This window comes from Gadus macrocephalus, chromosome 21, assembly GCF_031168955.1.
Source record: "Gadus macrocephalus chromosome 21, ASM3116895v1".
Classification (NCBI taxonomy): domain Eukaryota; kingdom Metazoa; phylum Chordata; class Actinopteri; order Gadiformes; family Gadidae; genus Gadus; species Gadus macrocephalus.
In genome coordinates, this window is record NC_082402.1 from 2,861,576 (window position 1) to 2,864,075 (window position 2,500).

At 57.9% G+C, this 2,500-nt stretch overlaps 1 protein-coding gene across 2 annotated transcripts in view; it reads left to right on the forward strand.

Annotated features, from left to right (window-relative positions):
• Nucleotides 1–167: 167 nt before the first annotated feature.
• Nucleotides 168–2,500, forward strand: part of syne1a (spectrin repeat containing, nuclear envelope 1a) — a 59,365-nt gene continuing 57,032 nt past the window's right edge. For both annotated transcript variants that reach the window (XM_060041832.1, XM_060041834.1), the window contains exons 1-3: nt 168–302; nt 908–1,070; nt 2,288–2,485. In XM_060041832.1, the coding sequence (XP_059897815.1) occupies nt 993–1,070; nt 2,288–2,485 (276 nt within the window). In that variant the 5' untranslated portion in view covers nt 168–302; nt 908–992. The remainder of the gene's footprint in view (nt 303–907; nt 1,071–2,287; nt 2,486–2,500) is intronic.

The window sequence follows — 2,500 nt, forward strand, 5'->3', positions numbered from 1 at the left end:
CACAGACACACACGCGCACACACACACACACACACACAGTCACTCACTCACTCACTCACTCACTCACTCACTCACTCACTCACTCACTCACCCTCTCACTCACCCCCTCACCCTCTCACTCACCCCCTCACCCTCTCACTGCCCCCCTCCCAGAGTGAGTCTCACCCTGTGCTCTGTGTGTGCCCTCAGAGCCGGGCCCCTCTGAGCCGGGCCCCTCTCCAGGAGCTGTACGACCCCTCCATGGAGTCCAGCGCCGCCAACCTGGACGACCTGCAGAAGTCCTGGAGACCCTGAAGAACGTGGTAGGTCCCCACCCCCTCCCCGGGCGACGCCCCGCAGCCACATCCTTTACCTGGGCTGTGGGCGGGCTCTGTTTGTTTGTTTGGTTGCTTGGGTAACTAATTGGTTTCTTAATTGGATCGTTTCCACGGCAGTTTGCTTCTTAGCTACTAGGACCAATTGGAAGTCAAACCACTGCTAATGACTCTTACCTCTCTCTCTCTCTCTCTCTCTCTCTCTCTCTCTCTCTCTCTCTCTCTCTCTTCCCCCTCTCTCTCTCTCTTCTCTCTCTCTCTCTCTCTCACTCACTCACTCACTCACTCACTCACTCACTCCCTTTCACCCACTCTCTCCCTTTTCATCTCCCTTTCTCTATTTCTCTCCCTCCCTCCATCTTCCCTCCTTCTCTCCTCCCCTCCCTCTCCCTCTCTCCCTCTCCCTCTCCGTCTCTCCCTCTCCCTCTCTCTCTCTCCCTCTCCCTCTCCCTCTCTCTCTCCCCCTCTCTCTCTCTCTCTCTCTCTCTCTCTCTCTCTCTCTCTCTCTCTCTCTCTCCCTCTCTCTCTCTCTCTCTCTCTCTCTCTCTTCTTCCTCTCCCCCTCCCCTTCTCCCCCTCCCTACACCACCCCAGATCAGTGAGAAGCAGAAGTCCTCTGTACGAGGCTCTGGAGCGTCAGCAGCACTACCAGGAGACGGTGCAGTCCGTCTCCACCAAGATGGAGTCCGTGGAGGGGGCGCTCAACGAGAGCCTCGAGCCCAGCAAGACCCCCGAGAGCCAGATGGCCGCCCACCAGGTATACCACGCACACCAACGTCGACCGTAGAGGGGGGGCGATACTGCCACAGTGTGTGGTGGAATGTGTATGGCTTGTGGACGTCGTGGGCGTGTGTGTGTGTGTGTGTGTGTGTGTGTGTGTGTGTGTGTGTGTGTGTGTGTGTGTGTGTGTGTGTGTGTGTGTGTGTGTGTGTGTGTGTGTGTGTGTGTGTGTGTGTGTGTTTGGGGACATGCGTGCGTCAGTGTGTGTGGGCGAGTATCCGCGTGTGTGTGCACTGTGTGGCCGTGTGTGTGTGTGGGTGTGTGTGGGTGTCTGTGTGCAAGCACGTGTGTATGCGAGCACGTGTGCGTGTATGTTTGTGTCCGTGTGTGGGCGAGTGTGTGCATTGTGTGGGCGCACACCTGTGTGTTTACGTGCCACACTGGGGTATACAGTGTAGCAACCTTGACACTCTGCAAGGCCCCAGAACAATGGGCCAGTTGTCGGGTGGGGGGGGGGGGGGGGGGGGGGTGGTGTGGACAGACAGGATCGGCCTGCTCCACGGCGGGGGCGGGTATAAAAGGCACCGGGCCCTCTGAAGGCCTGGACTGACAGCACTGCACTGTTCAGCGCTGCCATGCTGAGTTCGGCTCGCAAACCACTACAGTGTACTGCTTCTTTAAGACCGAGGCTGTACTGGGAAATGGAATATTAATGGGAATTAAGATTCAAGTCTACTCTGTTTGATGTTTTCTCTCAGACAGCAACAGCCATGATACTGTACTGTACTGTTTCTTTAAGACTGAGACTGCATTGAGGAATTGAATATTAATGGGAGTTAAGATTCAAGTCCACTCTGTTTGATGTTTTCTCTCTCCTTCTCCCTGCTCCTCCACGTTCCACTACTCCTCCGTACTCCCTGCTCCTCCCTGCATCCCTCCACTCCTCTCTCCTTCTCCCTGCTCCTCCACGTTCCACTCTGCTCCCCTCCACTCCTCTCCACTCCTCTCCACTCCCCTCCACTCCTCTCTCCTCCTCCCTGCTCCTCTCTCCTCCTCCCTGCTCCTCTCCGCTCCTCTCTGCTCCTCTCCACTCCTCTCCACTCCTCTCCACTCCTCTCCACTCCCCTCCACTCCTCTCTCCTCCTCTCTGCTCCTCTCTCCTCCTCTCCACTCCTCTCCACTCCTCTCCACTCCTCTTTGCTCCTCTCCACTCCTCTCTACTCCTCCCACCTCCTCGCTCCTCTTCCCCTGCAGGCCCTGATGGATGAGATCATGATGCTGCAGGAGGAGATCGGGGAGCTGCAGACGTGTTTCTCTGAGGAGCTCCTGGGGGACGGGGACGGGGACGGGGACGGGGGGGACCAGCTGGCCCTGAGGTCCACCCTCACCGTGCTGGGGGAGAGGATGGCCACCATCCGCATGAAGGCCTCCGGGAAGCGGCAGTTGCTGGAGGTGGGTCCAGGCAGG